The sequence below is a fragment of the Podarcis cretensis genome (assembly GCF_951804945.1).
Source record: "Podarcis cretensis genome assembly, chromosome: 3".
NCBI lineage: Eukaryota > Metazoa > Chordata > Lepidosauria > Squamata > Lacertidae > Podarcis > Podarcis cretensis.
In genome coordinates, this window is record NC_137172.1 from 77,120,304 (window position 1) to 77,141,658 (window position 21,355).

The 21,355-nt window shown below is 40.3% G+C and overlaps 1 protein-coding gene across 4 annotated transcripts in view; it reads right to left on the reverse strand.

The window, feature by feature from the left end:
- GRIK2 (glutamate ionotropic receptor kainate type subunit 2) overlaps positions 1–21,355 on the reverse strand; it is a 455,416-nt gene that overhangs the window by 244,181 nt on the left and 189,880 nt on the right. For all 4 annotated transcript variants that reach the window (XM_079971607.1, XM_079971606.1, XM_079971608.1 and 1 more), the window contains exons 5-7: positions 15,262–15,443; positions 9,416–9,469; positions 5,197–5,370 (exon numbers count right to left, since the gene is read on the reverse strand). In XM_079971607.1, coding sequence (XP_079827733.1) covers positions 5,197–5,370; positions 9,416–9,469; positions 15,262–15,443 — 410 coding nt within the window. The remainder of the gene's footprint in view (positions 1–5,196; positions 5,371–9,415; positions 9,470–15,261; positions 15,444–21,355) is intronic.

Here is a 21,355-nt window from a genome sequence, read left to right on the forward strand (position 1 = left end):
AGTATGCATAATTAAGATGACCTACCAAGCTCTGGTGCCTTATTATCATAGTTTTCCTTGCTAATTGCTTTTGCCTATCATCTGATACAGTTATCTCCTTTCATCTTATGTTGATATGAACAGTACGATTTCTAAATATTAATGTCATACTTTAATGTTCTCTTTATTAGCAGACTATGGTAGTGTAGGGAGGCTTTTTGCTGGCTGGAAAATGCTAAAGTAGAAGGTCAATATAGAAGTATCCCCCAAGAAAAATGCGCTTATATTTTTCTAAGCTGCTGAGAGGAATTAATCATGATAGAGGCTGGTTGGCTGAGCATTAAGCCTCAAGTTCTCCTCTCGTTTTCTTTATCTATTTTACCATTTTTTTTCATTCTGTCTGTATCTAATCATGTTTACCAGCTCAATTCCCCACCCCCCCGGAAAGGAAATATAATGAAATATCTTGGCACCTGAGAGCTGATCACAACAGAAATGCAGGGCACCACTAAATACACACAGGTAAAACTGGTGGGATTTGACAGACAATATATGATTGCTTAGGAGAAGAGGGATAAATATATCACTTCTGGTTGTAAATGACAACAAACAAATTAGTAGGAAAGGCATAAAACCTGGATGTGCTGCCAAGAATCAATGTAAGCATGCAACATTCATTTTTTTAAAAAAAATGGCATTACCCATGTAGATTCATAACTGCTTTATATGTAGGGAAATGTTAAGTTCTCTACCACAACCATAATTATGTACCTTTTAAAGAGAAACCCCAATGATTTACTAGCTACATGGTCTACCTATCTTTTCTCAAAAGGGAAGGAAAATGTAAAATGTCAAATTTATTTAGGGCTATGACCCAATGAATTCATTTGTATTGTTTTTTATATTGTACTTTGTGTGCAACACTGTTTACTGCATCATCCTTAGTGAATGGGATGCAGTTTTGCATGAGCTTTCTTTCATCGATAAACTTGATACACTGACTGATTGTGAGCAGCATTGCAACTATGTTAGAGTGATCTACATACAAAAACAAATTTCCATGGATAGAAAATGTCCCCGTGCATAAAGCTGAATGCTGCGGACAACTGTACATTATACGCAAGCAAACTATGCCTGTGCTCCTATAAGACCCTGAAGCTATTAACACAAGAAGAAGAAGAGAAGAGTTTGGATTTGATATCCCGCTTTACCACTACCCGAAGGAGTCTCAAAGCGGCTAACATTCTCCTTTCCCTTCCTCCCCCACAACAAACACTCTGTGAGGTGAGTGGGGCTGAGAGACTTCAGAGAAGTGTGACTGGCCCAAGGTCACCCAGCAGCTGCATGTGGAGGAGCTGAGACGTGAACCCGGTTCACCAGATTACGAGACTACCGCTCTTAACCACTACACCACACTGGCTCTGGGGTTGTGTGGAGAAGCAACTCCCCACCTCCTGCCCCCACACGATTAGGCTGATCAAGGTTATAAGCACCCATCACCTGTCCAGGTCAGGAGAGGGAGAACCCTCTCACCCACTACACCATGAGAGGACCTTTCACATGACCATGATGTCCTGTATCAGCATAATGGCCTCCACTTTGGGACAGGTGCTAGAGTTTACTGGCTAACCTTTTGGAAGAACAAACACTGTCCATGGAGATTAAAGGTTTAATGAAAATTGATTCCGTCCCATTTTTAAAAAATCATTTAATGACAGAAGCGGCCAGACTGTTCATAAAAATATCTAACCTTAATTTTGATTTGGTATCTTTCCATGTGTCCAGACGTCAGAATTTTATACCTATTAACACCTGGCTAAGTGACATTTAACTAATTGGCACTAGCTAAATGCACACCCATTAGGCAGATTTTTATGCTAATATTGTTCCAAATAAGCAGCCATCGGTATCATTAAGCTAAATCAGTTTCCCAGGAGACATGAAATTAAAACAACTTTCTTGATTTAGCATGTCCCAATTAAATTGGAAACATGCTCTAATAATAATTTATATTTACAGAGTGCATCCTAAACCGCTGGATATATTATGTATAGATAGTACCCCATAGGGCACTGTTCTTGCAATAGATTCCACTCACTGATGGACAGAAAAAGGATGCCCTTTGATACTGAAATTAGCAATTTCACTTATAAAATACATTATGAGATCCTGAATGGCCTCACATGTATAGAAATGGGTGCTTAGAAACACTGAGGTCAAGCCAACTAGACTTAACATTTTTTGCAGAGGTGAATTAATTCCACCTTCTTTAGAGGTGGCCAGATTAAAGAATATCTAGTTTTGTACATGTTGTTCGAATTGCACGAACATGGTTATTGTTCACTCTTCATTTTCCTTTATATTCTTCCAATTGCTTTTAATTATTCAGAAAACAGTTCTACTAAATTTATAGAATTCACATTTTAATTCAAAAAGTTATTTCTGGTTACAGCTCTATAGTTAGACAGCAGTTGGAAGCATGACAATTTCTCTGACTTCCTTATTAATAATGATGCAGCGGTTTAGATTTTCCAAGTATCATACCAGCATTGGCTAATTAATCTCTCAGACATGCTGTGAGGTAGATTGAATAAGTGTTTGTATACGACTGCAGTGGTTGGGGGAATCAGAGACATGACGAAAGTGTTTAAGCAATTTGTCCATGGCAAATTAGCTTGAAAATCCTAGTTGCAAACCATTTTCTTGAATTTCCATCAAGACTTAGGTCCCTAGCGGCAGCATTTTAGCTCTTTTCTGTCACCGTAATAGTGCTTCTTTGTTATAGCTGTAAGAAGAAAAATCCCCGCCCCACCCAAAAAATAATCCTAATCTGATAAGATCTTGCTAAACCCTTTGCATGGCTTTAAGAACAGGGCAAGCACCTTGTAGGAAATGTTTAAAGAGTACATTTCATCTAGAACAAATTCAATGTTATATAAAAAGCCACTGTGTGTAAAAGGCTGGTGGCATTTGACTCTTCTCTACTCGCCCCTGCTAGTCTAAACAAAAAGTACGGTAACTTGGAATCACTTAAGTTTTGACACTTAAGGGTCATGGCTCAGTGGGAGAGCATCTGATCTCTGCATGCAGAAGACCCGAGGTTCAATCCCTCAGCATCTCCAGGTGGGGCTGAGAAAGACCCCCCATTATGAAACACTGGAGAGAGTCACTGCCAATCAACACAGACAGTACTGAGCTAAATGGAACAACAGTCCAACTTGGTATAGGGTAGCTTCCTATGTACTTTCTAATATAATGAGGAAGAACCAAACCTTTCTGGAATGCAGACATCAGAGAGCATCATATGTTTCCTCATAAAAAGGGTGAGTGAATTGTAAACAAAGCACATCATCTGACAACGACAAAGTGCAACTGGACTCCCTCTGCCCCCATGAGATGAATGGACAGTTCACATGAAAGAAACAGCACTGTTCCACTACAATGCATCTCATGTTAGCTCCCATCTTGTTCTATAATGAAGAGCCAGGAGTGCAGGAGGAGCTCATCTGATTGTGGCTCCCTGGACTCCTTTCCCTACAAGAGAGACCTACAGCTAGCAACAGGAGAATAATCCATAACTTGTGGCACAGCAAAGCCCACTGGCTGCTGCCACACTGTCAGCAATAGATCTGAAGATAAGCTTTTGATAGCCAAGAGGAACATCTAACAAAGCAACTTTGGAAATTCTCCCTTACACCACTGCCACCCTACTTGCCCAGAAAGCGCAAAACATTCATTACTGTGCAGCTGAATAGATGGACTCAGATGATAGCTCCTAGGAACCAATTAAAGGGGTTAACTGAGCCATGAGACTTCATAAACGAATCCAATTCCTTTTTTCTTTATTTCCTACTATAGCTCAGAGATAAAGCCAAGGGAAAAATGCATAAGCTCTAGAATCTTATATAGTGACAAATGACTGTTTTAGCACCACCAATAATGGGTCTTTCTTTCAGACACAAGGAACTGCGCCAAGATTCCTATTGCCTTACAACATCAGGAGAAAAAGAGAACATGAAATGTATAAGCAATATAAGCCCACTGCATTAAACAAATGGGAATGCTCCCAGTGTTGACAATAACCCTTTATCTAGTAAGCAAAAGATTCACTTCCCCCCTGCTTTTCTTTTCTTTCTTTCTTTCTTTCTTTCTTTTTTTTTTTTGGCAAATGTAGAGACTTAAATGCTAAATTACAAAATCTTACCCTTTTTCAAAAACCCAATGCAGCAAAGTATATACTAAGACTGAAAGAAGTCAAATCTAAAATAGAAGAGTATGCCAATGTTTTGGCAGTGTGCGCATGTGTGAGGGTGCACCTATGTCCATATTACCAGTACAACCCCCATCAATCATTCACACCTATATTACACCTGGGGAAATGTGATATTTCCTCCAGATAGCAGATTCAGTGCTGTTGTGCTTATTGTGTGGAACGTAACTGCAAGAGTTTCATGGCCATCTATTAGATATTTACTGTGATTTAAATGAAGGCTGGATGAAAACTCTTCTATTCCCCCACTGTCACCACCACAATATTCATGTACCCCTTAAGGAAGAGCCCAGCTTAAATTTTGAGAATGCCGCAAGGTGTGCGTGAAAGAAGGCAGCCCCCCTGGAAAATTGCTGGATCAGAGGCACCATTTTTTAATTCCATCACTCAGTGTCATTCCTGTGAAGCCTTCTAGGAAAAATAAAGGCAGTCCATACTTCTGTGCCCACATGCCAGTACTAAACCTTAACCTTCCAATCTTAGTAGTTTTGTTTATTTGCAGTCATCTGGCCATCATGAAAGTTTAACAGTATGAAAGTAAACCCCCATTTCACATCAGTAGAAGTTCACTCAGACCCAGATAAATTACAACAGAAACTTAAAAGCCAAATTTCCCTGGCACATTACATGAAGCCTCCTAAAAACAGATCCCCCAACCCTCTTTTAAAATATATATGTACTACAGTGAAATTCTAATCTTAGTATCTGGTGCTTCCACAACGAGTTGCATGATTCAGGCCAAACACTCTGATATATACTTCATGTGATTTGCTCAGCTTCACTTCTCAGATATCACAGACTGAGAGATGAGGCATCTTTTTGAAGACAGCAAAATAAAGCATTGAGAAGGAAATGTGTAATAAAACCAACTATACAGCTAAAGGGAAGGTTGAAATTCTAAAACATTTGTAGGTCCATATGAACTAAACTGTAGATTGTGCTCCTACCGTCATAAATCCATCCAGCAAACCTGAATCAGGCTTTGGAGGTGCTTGTAATCGTTCCATGGACCACTTTTCAATGATGGATGCCACTTGGCTGTTTTCTGTATTCAAAATCCTGAATCCAGTCATGTTAACCCCACTATACCGATATGGCTCCACATCAAGAGCAAAGAGGTCCTGAAGGAAGAGAAGAAAGGATGGACATTTGTAGTTGCTATTACGCATCCTGAATCTTTTCCATTCAAACAAGTATTTATTGCCCTCTCCAATGCAATTATGGTGACTTTAGAATAATAAACAGTGCTCAAAAAGTCCAGAATACTGTGCATTGAATTAATTGCTAACAACGTTACATGTACATGAAAATAAATGACTAATTTATACTGCTTCTGATTACCTACATCTGCACTGAGAGCCCAAATGAATCTGAATAGCCATTAACAATATGCGGAAAAGTCAAGCAAAGTCAGTGAGCTGCATACTCCATTGTTTACTAACATTCCATAAACCTGAATTAGGCAGGCTTTTCTGCTTTAATAAGCCTGTTTTCAGTGGTTTGTCAGATATCAGATATTATATGCAGGAAAATAATAGAAAGACCCAAGTTCAACAAATTTTCTCCAGTGCTAAAATCTACAAATTCACAAGCAGAACCATATTCCCTTTTTTTTGCAACATTCTGCCACTCACAAAATTGTCAGTTGTGTGAGGGAGAATACCTGAATAGGGCTACATACAGTGGTACCTTGGTTTACAACCATAATCCGTTCCAGAGGCTGTTTGTAAACCAAAACAGGTTGTAATCCAAGGCGCGCTTTCGCCAATGGGGCCTCCCCAAAAAATTTGTTCGTAATCCAAAAAAAAATGGGTTGTAATCCAAAAAAAGGTTGCAAACCGGGGCACGCACTTCCGGGTTTGACATGTTTGTAATCCAAAACGTATGCAAACCAAGACGTATGCAAACCAAGGTACCACTCTAACTAGTTTGTTCAGCATAGATATGGAAAACGGTAAACATATCAACAAAATAAAAAGAGTACAGTGAAGGCACCTGCCTGATTTCAACAGGCAGGAATGTCCACTTCTATTAACTGGACAAAAATTTAGCCTTTGTATGGGAAATGTGAAGTTTTACTTTTCTTGCCAAAGGCTGAAATTTTGTTATTAGTTTCTGAAGCAGCAGTGCTTTGGCAGGGATCAAACAAGATGCGCTTATTTATTCAATAAAAGGCAGGGAAAGACAGACAGACAGACAGAACAGTGCACACACGCACAGAGAGAGAGAGAGAGAGAGAGAACGAGAGAAGGCACAGCAGTAGCCCCCCCCCCCCAAGACAGTGGCATATGATTAATTGTTCATTGTTAATGCAAGAACCCAAGCTAATCTCAGAGATAGTTAACATTCCAAATTCCAATTAGAGTTTATAGTATCATTTTTCACAATGTGACTAGGTCACGTAGATGCTTCTTCTGGGTCTGTGCTACAATGCACAGTGACTTTCCAAAACACTGAGCTGCCCTTCCACCTTTGTTTTAAGACACTATTTAGTTGGTGGGGGCGGGGGGAGAAGAAGCAGTAAGAATTATACAGTATTCTCACACAGCTGAAAAGTGCCAAGACCTAATTACCTATCTGGCAAGATATAGTCCAATCACACATTAATTTTCCAGTATACATACCCACACTACCACATATAGTTTGACTCAGTCCATCTTCCTGACTATAGTGTTTTAGGAGGAGAGAACAGAAGTGAATGTGCAAAAGTGTCTGGCACTTCTCAATAACAATTTAAGAGATGGCATGACCAAGACATGATAGGAGGTGGCAAATTTCCCCCACAGTATAGGGAAACAGGTTTGGCTAGGTGCAGAACTGCTTGAAATAATGCCCCAAAGTTCTTTCCCCCCCCCACACACCTTTTTAAATTTTGGGTGGCTTCCAGACTACCTTGGACAATAGCATAAATAATTATGTAATTTAAACACATTCCTGTTTACTCAAAACTATAATAAATATGCACAACAGTTCAGAGAATTAATGAGCTATTACATTAGGCTCCAAATCAATCATGGGAAAGTACACTTCCAAACAGCACAGCTAAACAGCGTGACTAGAAAATTTATTGGACACGACTTTCGCTGTGTCAGGTAAGAAGTAATTAATAAAGCAGAGGAGCCAAAAAGTGATAGAAGTTACATGGCTCCGCTGAGCATAAAAATCTATCATCTCCTGGCATGTCCCAAATTATCCTCAGTTGTCAACTGCTGAAGTTTACATTCAATTCTTCAGGGGGGCAAAACACCCACCCTCCCACCAGCCTGCTCCCGAGACCTAATTAGCAAATGGGGATACGTAATTAGTCCAGAAGCCTGATAATGAAGTGCAGAACTTTTATGGCATGTTTATTTTATTATTTATTCGATTCATTTATGGGTTGGCCTGGCCCCTTGCTCTTTCTTCGAAGGAACTCAAGAGAGACAGACTTCCAGCAAGCCAGTTTACTAGGCTTGGTCCAATCAGCCGTAGAACTGCTACCATCTGCCTCCTTGCCATTATTTTGGGCTTAACCACTGGATCACTCGGGATCTCCAGCAGGAATATCCAGAAGAAATCTGTGCCGATAAAGTATGCAGCAGACGGCTGACATTTACAGCAGCAGCAGCATCTGAAAGTGGCTCATTTTGAAATCCACTTTAATTTGTAGGCTTCTCTCTCCCCTCAACTTCACAGACATATCAAAACCAACAAATGCTGCTTGACAGCAGAAGGCTGCTAACTGGAATGAGGATGCATGTCCCTTTCTAGTCATCTCATTCTTTCCACACAATACAAGCCTCATTGGGTGCATGGGACTATGAGCTGCCTTTTGCCATTGGTATCTCTTCCTCACGACTGTCTACATTGACTGGCAGCGACTCTCCAAGGTTTCAGATGGAGTTCCTCCCAGCCCTACCTGGAGAGGCCAGGGAATGAAGTTTCCACAAGGAAAGCAGATGCTCTACCACTGAGCAATGGCCCTTCCCCACACAGGAAGGAATGCTCCATCGGACACTCTGGACGCAGGCAGAATTTAAGGTTTCAAATGTGAAAACCCTTTGAATGGATCTAGAAACTATCGCAAAACTTTCAGGATTGCTGTTCTGTTTCCTATTGTTGTTGTTGTTTAGTCGTTTAGTCGTGTCCTACTCTTCGTGACCCCATGGACCAGAGCACGCCAGGCATTTCTGTCTTCCACTGCCTACCGCAGTTTGGTCAAACTCATGCTGGTAGCTTCGAGAACACTATCCAACCATCCCGTCCTCTGTCATCCCCTTCTCCTTGTGCCCTCAATCTTTCCCAGCATCAGGGTCTTTTCCAGGGAGTCTTCTCTTCTCAGGAGGTGGCCAAAGTATTGGAGCCTTAGCTTCATGATCTGTCCTTCCAGTGAGCACTCAGGGCTGATTTCCTTCAGAATGGATAGGTTTGATCTTCTTGCGGTCCATGGGACTCCAAGAGTCTCCTCTGTTTCATATAATGTATATCTATTAAGAGCCTAACAACTACAGTTTTCTGGTTGTTTGTGAGCTCCAAGTCCTGCCTGTATGTTGGTGAGTTCCTCTAAGGGTGTGGGGCAAAAACTGGAATACAAGAAAGCTAGAATGCAGATTTTTGGCATGATCTCATTATGACTTAGGGAGGCAAATGGTTAGAGACTTTCCTCCGTGCTCCTGTCTATTCTTTCAAGTGGCTACCAGGTTTACAAAGGGGACCAAAGCTATTCCTATTCAGATAGAACTTTCCCCCATCTAATTACAAGAGCCAAAATACAACAAGCTGTCTAAAAACCGGAAATGTTCCCAGGTGTTGACAAACATTTTTTTATTGCAAAACAAATAGGATCAAACAAGTCTCCTCCAAAAAGAAGGGAGAAGTGATCTGCTCGTTCTGAACTGCATGCTGTGTGTTTCTCCAGAACAAATAACTGTCTGCAAAACTATAAAATCAGTTCTGCCCTCCAATTTCGTCACAAGGAGTGTCAGTTTTCCAGAATAATACTTACGAACATTAATTAAACCATCCTCCAGAGCTTCCGCTGCAACTTATCAAAATCAAGAGGAGAAAACACTCAGTACTTCTTTCTCTTCTATTCCTGAGAGACCACTTTCACTTTGTCAAGCAATATAATTAAGAAACCAAAGGCCTTTGTCTGAGACCGCCAGCAGATTCCTATAAGCTACTTACCAATGTGGTAAAGATGTAATGATAGTATTCTGTCATCATTCCCATTGCTAAAGCCTAAAGGGAAGGGGGGGGAATCAAACACACACATTATTATTATTATTATTTTAAAGTTACATAACATTGCTTTTAATATTTCTAAGGTTACACATAGCATTGCTTTTAATCACACCTATATGAATAATGAAAGGCTCTCTGAAGAATACCATTGGGATGAAACTATAGGGCTGGAATCATATTAAAATTAGGTCAAGCAAATCATTCCTTAGCAGTTGGAGCAGATTACTTGCTATTAAAGGAATTTATGAAGCAAATCTGCTGATAGAAAGATTATTAGTGAACTGTTTAGGGCTGCAAATGTGAAAGAAGCTTACAGTTTTACATATTAATGGGAGCTTTCAGTTGCCAACCAAAAATCTGAATCGAGAATAGTTCCATTAATTGTATTTATTATACGTCTTCACCAGAAAGGATACGTAATGAGAAAAATGTAGAGTTACTCCAAGTGAACAATATTACTCAATTAAAAGGGAGGTTGAAGGCTGGCAGCAAACACAGAACACTTCAACACCCTACCCCACAAGCAGCACTTAAGCTTCAAGCACTGCAGGCACGTTTTTAAAGCATTAATGGCTCATATAAAGCACCAGGGCTACTTTCCAACTCCTCGGTGTTATTTCCAAATCTTTCTAAGCAGCACATCAGCTTCAGCTGTGCAGTTTAGATTTTCCATAATCATTTATCGGATTAATAAGTGAGACTGAGTCTAATGTTGCCGTGGTCAGAAACCAATATGGAAGGAAAAAGGTTTACTTATGAGGACCTACTAATAAGATCAGAAAGTGGATGGAGGATGAGAACATATGAGGAGCTGAAAGAGAAATTAACAAGCTGGTTACAATTCCACCAAATAAACGCAATATGGACGGAACATAAAAAAGTAAGGATGAATGAGAAGAAATCCAAATTTCAGATAGAAATAATAGAGGGTAAATCCAAATTATTACCTAAAATGTATGATATACTATTAGAATGGGACACCAAAGATGAGGAAATAAAGGAGGTCATGACAAGATGGGCAATGGATCTGGGATATAATATAGAGTATGATAAGTGGCTGAATTTATGGACTAGCGGAATGAAATTCACAGCATGTGTAACACTGAGGGAAAATTTAGAAAAGATGATGTACAGGTGGTACATTACCCCAGCAAAGCTAGGGAAAATGTACAAGACAGGGAATAAGTTTTGCTGGAAGTGTAAAACTAAAGAAGGTATTTTTTTCCACATGTGGTGGACATGCGACGAAATGAAGAAATACTGGGAATATATTTACAATGAGTTAAAAAAAAATATTTAAATATACATTTCCCAAAAGACCAGAGGCTTTTCTTCTGGGAATAATTGGGGACGAAATTAAAAAAGAAGATAAGACATTATTCCAGTATGCTACAGCTGCCGCTAGATTATTAATTGCCCAAAATTGGAAAAGCCAAAGTATCCCACCAATTAGTGATTGGCAAACAAAGTTATTCGAATTTGTAGAACTTGCAAAAGTGACACAAAAAATTAGAAACCAAAAGAATACAAAGTTTATTAATGACTGGAATAAATTTATGATTTATATTGAAGGGAATTACAAGAACCTAAAAACTATAGCAGGACTGATATAGATCTTACGATGTGCAAATCATTATAACTATCAACTGCAGGAGAAACAAACTATTCATACTAAGAAGCCTGAAACCGGGAGGGATGGAAGTCAATAGATGTGTAGAAGATTGATTAAAATACTTAAAGATATAAAGATATAAATGAGAAGACAAAGAAGCGTAATGGAAATCGACATTGTTTATACGTTATATATTGATATTTATTTAGTTTTCTTTTTTGTGTGTGTTGGGGTTTTTTACAACTGTTGTAACCGTTTATTTGTTTTTCTTTTTGGTGATCTAATGTGAAAATTAATAAAAAGAATTTAAATAATAATAATAATAATAATAATGTTGCCGTGGTCAGAACTAACTTCCTTCATCCACCAAGATGGTGTCATGTAGACAAATGGATGAAAATAGGAAGAGCTATTGTGAATATATGAGCTGAAATTGAAACTAAATAAATCTGTAAAGAGGTGCACAAAAGAGCACTGAGGAGTCTTGAATGACAAGAATCAGGAAGGCGCCTTGCTTCATCCCTGTGATTGAGTCACACCTTCTCTCTGCAGTGTTTTCCCTCTGTGGGGCGGACGGGCAAAACAGAGAAGAATGCCTGAAAGATCACCAAACAGGGCAGCTCCTCAGAGGAATTAAGGCTGTTCTGATGACCAAGAGACAATCAAACAGAAGCACAAAGAACAGCCTATTTCAGGCCTTGTTTATCAAAAGAGAACATTGATACAACAGGGCAGCACTTTCAGCCCTGCTGCCAAAGTCCTGTGGTTCTTACTTCATTAGTTTAGGCTGAACACCTTCACAGCTCCCTGAGGCTCCCTGCTGCAGCCTAAACATGTGAGAGTCTGGGGAAATTGGTGTGACCTCAGAGGCTGGGGCTAAAAGCATATCCCTGAAGCCTCACTGTACCCATCTTCTTTGTTTGGTAAATAATCATAGAATTGTAGAGCTGGAAGGGACCCTGAGGATCATCTGATCCAACCCCCCGCATTTCGGGAATATGCAGCTGTCCTATACAGGGTTCAAACCTGCAAGCTTGGTGTTATCAGCACCACGCTTTGTGGCTAATAACTTTAATCTTCTGATATGGATTTTTAAGAATTAAGAGGAAGGGTTGAAAAATCAGCATCTAGGACTGCTACACAGTGATGGGAATGTACACCACATATAGATTAGGGGTAGGGAAGTCTATTCCATTTTGTATCCAAATCCCAGAGTGGGCTTCATTCTCCATTACAAACATGCAAGTGCATCAGACTGCCACTTTCTGGCTCTTAAGCTACAGCAGAAGGAAAGGGTAATGTTCTCACCTACCCACATGGGTAGGTGGGCTAGAGGTAAGACGCAGTCCCGTCATACCCCAGGAACGTATTAGACCCCGGCTCACAAGCCTCTTAAGATTTCAACGGAGAAGGCAAGGTCAGAAAAGGCTGCTAATTTGCTTGCTTTGAGATTCCAGAGCAGAGTTGCTGAATTTCTACATCTTTTTACCCACATCAAAGACCTTGGAGCATGAGAGGGAGCAACTCAGAGCAGGCATTTATGCTATGCCACCTCATGCTCCAAGGAAGGAAGTCAGCGAAGAGAACAGTGCTTGTTCTTCTCTTTTCCTACACCAGAGGCTTGGGGGAACGCAAGGCTTGGTTCTAGACAACACCACTAAGTCTTAAAGCCAACTTGCATAAGATGTGTGAAAATAAATAGGAGTATTAAAATGCAACTGCCTTCATCCTTTGCCAGCTGAATGCATTGCGGTGCTCTTCATCGCAAAATATATGTAGCATGAATTCAGAATATGAAACTCTCATCATGCTGTTACACACATAATCAACTCAAATACGGGTGGCAAGGTATGGGGGCACTTTGCATATCAGTGCCGAAGCCTAATTTTTAAAAAGACGCAGACATTTGTGTTATTAAATGAACTAGAGTGCTTCGAGTATCAAGAGGGAAAGAAAAGAAATATTTAACAAAATAATTCATATGCAAAAAGTGCACTCCTAAGAAAAGTAAATCCATGGCTGCATATATTCAAGTCAATGTTCCTGATCTGCTCAAGGAAGTAGCCTGAGAATTGGTTTTGTATATTTGGAGCATTAGGCAGGACAAATAACTGCCATTAATAAGCAAGATGGGAAAGAGATAATTCAGCAAAGAAAATCTTTTTACTGTGTAAAGGAGATGGGAGTGATAAATCCAGGATTCCACTTTGCTCTAATACTTATATAGTACAGGGCTGTTTTTGCTGACAGAGAAACTAATAAAAGCCACAGTTGCTGCTCACCTACAACCTATTGGTCCATTATAAATAATGCAACTTGGCTGATGGACTAACTTATTGTTCAGGTTGCTGGGTTTTTAGCTAGCACAAAACTAGTAAACACTCTGGACTCAAGTGTCTTAAAGCGTATGAATATTCAAACGACATCAGCAATTTTTGTTGCACTTTTAGGCTGCGATCCAACAAAAGTATGGCTTTGATCTTAACTTTTTGATCTGTGAACAGAGGCAGAACTGCTGAGAGGATCCCTTCTGTGAGCACAATTCTCCTCCCATGAACAGACTAAAAAGTTAAGATCTCACCTGTATTTATGAACACAAGTAAGACCATGGGACAGAGGAGACAAAATACCGTAAGTTTTCATTAGTTTCCATCTCCACTGCTCAGGTGGTTGAACAATGGCAGTCTCCAAACAAAAGCTTCAAGGAAAGGAAAGGTGCACATATTTACCCACCTCTTTGCAAAATACAAACTTCTGTGCTAGAGCAGACTACCATGTCCAATAAACGAGATATCGTAATAAAACCAAGGTAATGCACATTTTGTGACTTTATGAATAACTATTTTGTGGAAAACACCAAGACTTAGGTTGACACGTGACTCAGACCCAGCCCAAATAAATCTGTCCTGCTAATTTGAATGAAGAGCTTAAGGTTTACATTGCTCTCCTCCAGCAGTGTCACTCACTTCAAGCCCAGGTGGAAATAGTTCTGCCTTCTAGTGGGCAAGTCAGTATGGGACCCAGTTCACCAATGTCATGATGTGGACCTGTTTTCGAAAACACCCTTACCACATACAAGGCACTCTGGAGCCTGCACATGTCCCAATATTGGGTCTATATTATAGACCATAATACTTTCTCAGTGCTTTTAGGTTCTTGACCTCCTAGAAATGTTCTCCTCTTCACTTGCAACTTTCTGTGGTGCCAACATTTTTAAGTACTGCTGTTGTTATGATGTGACTGGGGAGAGGTTCTTGGTGAACGCTGACCACATCCAAACAGATGAAACTGTGGAGTGCAAGCAATCTGACCACACCAATTTAGATATATTGAGGCTTTACGTAACAATGGTCGGATGAAGAAGAGGTGAAAATAAATCAGGAAGTTTTACTCTAGGGTAGCAGCCTGCCCGACTAAAGTAAACAATCCACATTATTAGAATACTTCTGGTAGCATATAGAGGCACCTTTCCTGCATATTATGGTTCGGAATTCAAGAGCCATTTGAGGAATGAATGTTTTCCTTTTTCCCTTGCTTTGCTTTTGGCATTGGTTTAGTGCAGGGACAGGAAACCATATATTTGCTTCTTTGCTTTCTTACTTTTATATCACACCTCTATATCGCAGTCTCCTATCCAGGCATAGATCCAGACTTCAACAAAGTGGTGGCCTCATATGCCATCAGACTGCATCCTGGAATGATTGAGAACTACATTCCCTCTAGGGCAACCTGCTGGGGTCCATATACTAATCAATAGATGGAGCAGAAGACACATGGGGCACCAAACCAAAGGCGGCTCAGGCTACTCTCTTTTCTGCCACCTCTGTCGGCTGTCTTTCTGATTCTCTCCCCACCCGCATGCACTATCGCTCTCAACTGCTCCCCACCCAGCAGGCTGCTGGAGGAACAATAGATTGCTCTTTCCAGAGGTCTGAACTAATCACTGACAGAAGGCTTTTGAAACTAGGGCAAGGGCTTCATGAAATTAGGTAGAGGGCCTCGTGCAGCCCTAGGGGCCACAGGCTGAGCATTCCAGAGTCAATGTTTCATGTGCCGTGACAATAACTCTGGTCACTGCTAACGGGGTTCCATCATTATAACTAGGTTTCCCAAACCTTCACTTCAATACCGTCTCTGGCTTACCTTAGAGTTGTATTTAGGAAAGGGGTGTAATTACCTGTTTCAAAATGCCTGCTGCCATTTCATGACTGCAGTCAAAGATGACGTGAAATTCCTTGCCTCTTTTCATCTCCTTGAGCAAGGGCTTTGCATCCTTTGTGTCAGCTGGTAACTGGCGGATTTTTAGTCGCAGGTTGTACCGCGATGGAGCCTTAATAAGCTCTTGCAATCGAATGAGACCTTTTCAGCAGAAAAAGAGACAAAGGAGACCCAAGGTTAAGTCGTTGAAGCGAAAATATGATCTTGTAAGAGCAGCCGGATTCCCCCCCCCCTTTTTTATAGCTTTTACACATTCAAATTTTCCTCCTTTTTTGCATTCATTAGCATGTGAATATGGAAATTCATGTTTAAAAATAAAATCCCAACTCCAAGCAGCTTCTCTGCCTCCTTCTTTCCTAATATTGATAGACAGTAAGCAGCCTGAGTTTGGATTACCTTCTCAGATATGGACAAATCTTCCTTATCTGGGAGTTAGGGTATTTTCTACTGAAGAATATGTAGCAATCCTCTAATTCACTTATACCAGTGTGCTGCACTAATAGTTTGTAATCACACTAGTTACTCTAAGAGACTAATCTATCTGGTTTTACATGCAGCTTTGGTTTTGTAGACCAGCATGGACATTCACACAAAAAATCTGCACCAGTGTTCTAAATCAGTTATGGGGGTTGCCTCATTCACTACAGTCACTCATTCATTAAGTTCTGCATGAAAGGAACTTCAGTCAACCCTGTCATAACATATTAAGAGGTCTTATCATGTAGATTGACTCTTTTGAGTGGAAAGCTTCTATGCCAACATCTCTCAGGAAGGTGAGGCATTTGCATGGGCGATCAAAATAGTAAGCCTCTTTACATAGATTGCACTAGTCACAAGGACCCCTTGCCATGGTGTGTGTGTGTGTGTGTGTGTGTGAGAGAGAGAGAGAGAGAGAGAGAGAGAGAGAGAGAGAGAGAGAGAGAGATGGTCCATAACAGCAGCAGAAAGATTAATCAGGTCTTAGCAAAAAAAAAAAGCATATGATGCATAGTAACAATGCTATAGTATAAGGTGGGGCCATGCAAAAACAAACACTATATTCATATTGCTTAATTCAAAGTATTGTTTTCAAAGTATTTGCTTTTGTATATGGTTTATGTGCGTAGTGAAAAAACATAATATATCTAATAAAATAAGTTTGAATTACTTAAATTTGAAATGTTACTGTTTCTATGCCTATAGGTCAAAGTATAACTCTACTATGGATTGATACTCTGTACAGCTAATACTCTGTACAGATGTCTCTATTTTTGAAAATGATCAAAATCATACTAGATTAATGTGAGATATGGCTGAAAAATATTTTAGTTTTAAAAAATAAATATATTTTCACCACAACACTCTTAACAGATTTTAGCACCCATCTGCTTTTACCATTTTGAAAAAAAATAAGCATGACTGTCCAGGGCACTGAAAACTATTTTTAGCTCACATTTTTAGCGGGAGAAAATCAGGAACGTTATGTGAAAGAATTCAGCCCATGTTATCTGAAAGCACTTTAGCAAGTTTACAATACAATGGATTTGAAGTGGTCTCAGTCCAGTTCCTAGTATAAGTGCTTTCACACTTCAGTGAGCCTAGAGCTAACCATTAGACATAACCAGACATACTTTTAAAAAAAAGAAAGAAAGAAAGAAAATCAATCAAGAGAAACCTCAAGCTATAGCTTAATGCAATCCATGTAGTCATTGTCATGGCCATTGGTGATATACAGTAAGATCTACTGACTACTGAAATCCATGTAGGCAAGTGCTGGGGCACTTTTCTACTTGAACAAAGATGGACTAATCAAGGTGGTTCAGGAAAGTGTCTCTATTTTCCAGGGACAGTCCTGGATTTACAGAAGCCTTCCCAGTTTCTGATTTAATCCTAGAATGTCCCACTTTTCCTTTAAAAGGTAAAGGACTCCTGACAGTTAAGTCCAGTCACAGATGACTCTGCAGTTGCGACGCTCATCTCGCTTTACAAGCCAAGGGAGCCAGCGTTTGTCCACATACAGCTTTTCCGGGTCATGTGGCCAGCATGACTAAGCCGCTTCTGGCACAATGGAACACTGACACCAGAGCAGTGCATGGAAACACCGTTTACCTTCCTGCCGGAGCGGTACCTATTTATCTCCTTGAACTTTTTGGCGTGCTTTTGAAATGCTAGGTTGGCAGGAGCTGGGACCGAACAACAGGAGCTCACCCCATTGCGGAGATTCGAACCGCCAACCTTCTGATTGGCAAGCCCAAGAGACTCAGTGGTTTAGACCACAGCGCCACCCTCATCCTACACTTTTCCTTAGGACCTCCCTATTTTCATAGGAGAAATGTTGGTGGCTATGGAGTTATCTGATCCCTGAGCCATCCGAAGGCAGCCCTCTATAGGGAAGTTTTTAATGTTTAATGTTTTATTGTGTTTTTTTATATGTTGGAATCTGCCCAGCGTGGCTGTGGCAACCCAGTTAGATGGGCGGGGTACAAATATCATCATCATCAAATAGGACGTTCCTATTTTCATCTGAGAAACGTTGGAGGGTACGTTCTTCACTTTGGACCTCCTGTTCCTTCCAAGGGTATCACTTAACTTTTTACAAACATTCACAATCCTAAGCATAGTGGAAGTAATGGAACAAATCAGAAGATATATTGTGTGTAAAATAGGAGGAACTTATACATACTGCAGAAGTAGCGGGGAGCTTTTGTTGATATCATATCTGGCCTTCCAATAAACCCTACACACGCTATTTCTGCACAATCTCTGGTGTTCTAACTGGCACTGCCTGAGGCTTCTTCTACCCCTATTGTTCCCACACAGTTCCTGTTGCTCAAGGCCCATATTACCCAAAGCACATGGTACTGTTATCTGTAGAATCCCCTGCCTACTGACATATTAAACTCACTCAATCCCAAGAGTCCCTGAAGTCAACAGCATTCCCACTCCCAAACAGCCGGGAGTTATGCTGTCTTGTATTGCTGCCATAATTCTACAGGTAATAGATTCAATTATTTTACCACAATATATTTTCTAACCGCAGAGCTAAAAACAATGTATAATTCATCCACAGTAACAGGTTAGAGGAATGAGAGACTGTGAAATGGGGAGGGAAGGAGGTGGAAGTGTTACAACATATGCAAGAGCTTTTTGTTAGAAATATAACATCAATTTAGATGATTGCTTGACTACAAAGACTTTAAAAACCCTGGGGTAGAAATCCCTTCGAAAATTAAAGTAGCACTTTTAACTAGACTGAAGTAAGAGGTTGTAAAATACCATTTTAAATTCCAAAGGGGAAATAAATGGCTGCATATTTGATAGGGAGAATTACTATAAGAAAAATAAAATGTACCCCTGTAAGATGAATTGCCGCTCCAAAATCATTTTTTAAAAACAGGTTAGAAAGAACAGCTGCATAGAACAGGGGTCTGTTCCCTGCCATTGTTTCACCATATGTGTCTCTTTCTGACCCTTTAAATAAGCTGTTCCTCCTCTTTAGGAGTAACTGTGCTTTCGGCTCTACAGCTCAATGGTTAGAAAAATGTGTGAATGGTAGCTTTTTTCAGAAGCTGCCATCAATTTGACTTTAAGGAGAAATAGGAGGAGCGGTTTGCAAGCACTCCAGCTGGCAGCTTCTTCTAAAGAGATCAATCACATCACCTCCTCTTCATGCTCTACTTCCGCCAGCCCTGGGAAACAAGCATCCCAAATTTGCTCCAAATACCCAGGTCTCCTGTTCAGCAACCTTACATGCCACAGCCATGCCACCTGGCCAGCCTGTCAAGCTATTTATCATTCTCATTAATGCTGTACAAGAATATTTCACATACAACAATGGGCTGCAAACAAAGTTGCATTTTTCTGCTCATCTAAAAGCCATTTCTGCACCAGTTAAGTAGAAGTGTTACATGAAAGACGGACTACCTATGGCCCTCCAGTTCTTGTAGGACTCCAAATCCCATCAGCCCAACCAACATGGCCAATGGTCAGGGATGATGGGAGCTGTAATCCAGTAACACATGGAGAAGCATAGGTTCCTCATCCTTGATATATGTGCCCCCCTGTGATTACTGGATTGTTTTATATATTGAGGGTAAGGCATAGTTTTTGCTGTTAAATCTCATAAAACTGGTCCATAACTAAATGTACACACACATGTCTTTACAGGAGAGGAAACTTTGACCAACTGTAAAATAGTTAGACTTCCCAAATTGATGAAACAGTTTTGGCTAGTACAAGAATCAGCAACAGATGGACATGTTTATTGTCACTCAAGAAAGCCAAACTAAATGCAATGGGGAAGTCATACTGTGTCTGCCCCATTCACAGAAAAAGCAGAACTGCAGGATGCACCAGGGGTGGGAAACCTTTTGGCTACCCTGGCCAGATCCTTATCAGAATTTGTCTAATGAGATTGCCTACCTGTCAGTCAACTGACATCAGTTGACGGTCAGTCAACTGACATCACAATGACTTCAAGACATGGCTAAAATGAAGGGTTTCCCCCTTCATTTTAGGAGGGGATTCTGACACAAACCCCTTCCTGAATCAGTGTTTCTTACTAGTATATTTAGTTACATTAGTACACTAGTCAATAAAAAGGAAGAGGAAAAGGGCAATTATTTATAATTATCTATACACTAATTTCTACATGGGACAAGAAGCTATAGTTAGACCTGGATATGGAACAACTGATTGGTTCAAAATTGGGAAAGGAGTACGACAAGGCTGTATATTTTCTCCCTGTTTATTTAACTTATATGCAGAATTCATCATGCGAAAGGCTGGGCTGGATGAATCCCAAACCGGAATTAAGATTGCTGGAAGAAATATCAACAACCTCAGATATGCAGATGACACAACCTTGATGGCAGAAAGTGAGGAGGAATTAAAGAACCTTTTAATGAGGGTGAAAGAGGAGAGCGCAAAATATGGTTTGAAGCTCAACATCAAAAAAACTAAGATCATGGCTACTGGTCCCATCACCTCCTGGCAAAAAGAAGGGGATGAAATGGAGGCAGTGAGAGATTTTACTTTTTTGGGCTCCATGATCACTGCAGATGGTGACAGCAGTCACAAAATTAAAAGTTGACTGCTTCTTGGGAGAAAAGCAATGACAAACCTAGACAGCTTCTTAAAAGGCAGAGACATCACCTTGCCAACAAAGGTCCGTATGGTTAAAGCTATGGTTTTCCCAGTAGTGATGTATGGAAGTGAGAGCTGGACCATAAAGAAGGCTGATCGCCGAAGAATTGATGCTTTTGAATTATGGTGTTGGAGGAGACTCTTGAGAGTCCCATGGATAGCAAGAAGATAAAACGTATCCATTCTTAAGGAAATCAGCCCTGAGTGCTCACTGGAAGGACAGATCCTGAAGCTGAGGCTCCAATACTTTGGCCACCTCATGAGAAGAGAATATTCTCTGGAAAAGACCCTGATGTTGGGAAAGATGGAGGGCACAAGGAGAAGGAGACGACAGAGGACGAGATGGCTGGACAGTCTTCTCGAAGCTACGAACATGAGTTTGACCAAACTGCAGGAGGCAGTGGAAGGCAGGAGTGCCTGGAGTGCTCTGGTCCATGGGGTCATGAAGAGTCGGACATGACTAAACAACAACAACAACATACACTAATTTGGTGTTAACCATATCCTACATATCAGCCAGCATATATTATCTTTTCTGGGCTGTCATAGAAAGCAATACACAAAACGTTCTTAAATCTTAGCTACCATATGTTCACAAATCTTGACTACCATATATTAACTATCAGTTGAATCTTAGAGAAGTCTCCATAGACTTTATTTGACTATCATCTTCCATTTGTAAAAAGACTGCAAGAGGTTCCTTTCTAAAAAAAAAAGGCCTCTTGGGAAGCATCTAACACAATTAAGTCAAGGCTGTGGGAAGTTATCTAATGTGGTTTAAAGTTGAAACTTAGACAACAAAGAAGCAGAGAAAGACGGTGACACAGAAGATAGGGAAGAACAGAGTTGGCAGAGAGCAGAAGAACATAGCAAGAGAGTCAAGCCATTGGTCCATTTACCTCAGTTCTATCTATAGTGATTGGCAAAAG